Here is a 1,006-nt window from a genome sequence, read left to right on the forward strand (position 1 = left end):
CCCCTCTGACCTGGGACACCCCCAGCCCCAAGCCCGCTCGCACCTGACGAAGGAGTATCCTTTATCCGGGAACACTCGGATCTCCATGATCTGCCCGAAGGGGGAGAAGGTCTGGCGCATCAGCTGCTCTGGAGCAGGAAGGACAGAGAGCAGCGTGAGGCAGCCGTGGGGACAAGGGGACAGCTGCCACGGGCTGGGGCCACACGTACCTGTGAGGCCCGAGGTGACCCCCCCGCAGTACACGGTGCAGTTGCTGGGGCTGGACTGAGTCACCACCTCGTCGTAGGACAATTGTTTGGTGCTTGCTGCAAGAGATTGGGTGGGATTTTCAAGGGGTGGGATGGGAATTGCGGGGGAATTTTAGCCCTGAGTGGCACAGGATGGTGGGAACAACCTGCAGATCTTTCCAGGGACACCTCAGAGCCCTTTCCAGGGACTGAAGGGGCTCCAGGAGAGCTGGAGAGGGAGTGGGGACAAGGGATGGCAGGACAAGGATGCAGGGAATGGCTTTAAACTGGGAAAGGGGAAATTGGGGAGGGATATTGGGAAGGAATGAGGGTGGGGAGGGGCTGGGATGGAATTCCCAGAGCAGCTGTGGCTGCTCCATCCCTGGCAGTGCCCAAGGCCAGGCTGGACAGGGCTTGCAGCACCCAGGGGTGGGGGAAGGTGTCCCAGCCCAAGGCAGGGGTGGGGTGGGACGGGCTCTGAGGTCCTTCCCACCCCAAAATCTCGGGGATCCCCCACCCCAGGAGCCAGCACGGCACAGGGTGGCCACCTACTCTCATAGGTGCTCTTGGGAGCTGGAGGTTTCCTGGTGGCCCAGTTGGTCCGGATCTGCCGGCCCCCGAGCCACTGCCCCCCCATCTGCTGGATGGCGTTCTCGGCGTCCTGGAGGAGAGAAAAACCCTGCTGAGCCCACTGCTGGCACCTTCCTGTGGGTCACAGCCATGGGGTGACACCCTCCTGTGGGTCACAGCCATGGGGTGACCCCACTGCTGGCACCTTC

At 62.7% G+C, this 1,006-nt stretch overlaps 1 protein-coding gene across 1 annotated transcript in view; it reads right to left on the reverse strand.

Moving 5' to 3' along the window:
- TIA1 (TIA1 cytotoxic granule associated RNA binding protein) overlaps positions 1 to 1,006 on the reverse strand; it is a 12,818-nt gene that overhangs the window by 6,468 nt on the left and 5,344 nt on the right. The window contains exons 2-4 of the mRNA XM_015648630.3: positions 780 to 888; positions 210 to 305; positions 44 to 128 (exon numbers count right to left, since the gene is read on the reverse strand). Coding sequence (XP_015504116.1) covers positions 44 to 128; positions 210 to 305; positions 780 to 888 — 290 coding nt within the window. The remainder of the gene's footprint in view (positions 1 to 43; positions 129 to 209; positions 306 to 779; positions 889 to 1,006) is intronic.

This window comes from Parus major, chromosome 22, assembly GCF_001522545.3.
Source record: "Parus major isolate Abel chromosome 22, Parus_major1.1, whole genome shotgun sequence".
Taxonomy (NCBI): Eukaryota; Metazoa; Chordata; class Aves; order Passeriformes; family Paridae; genus Parus; species Parus major.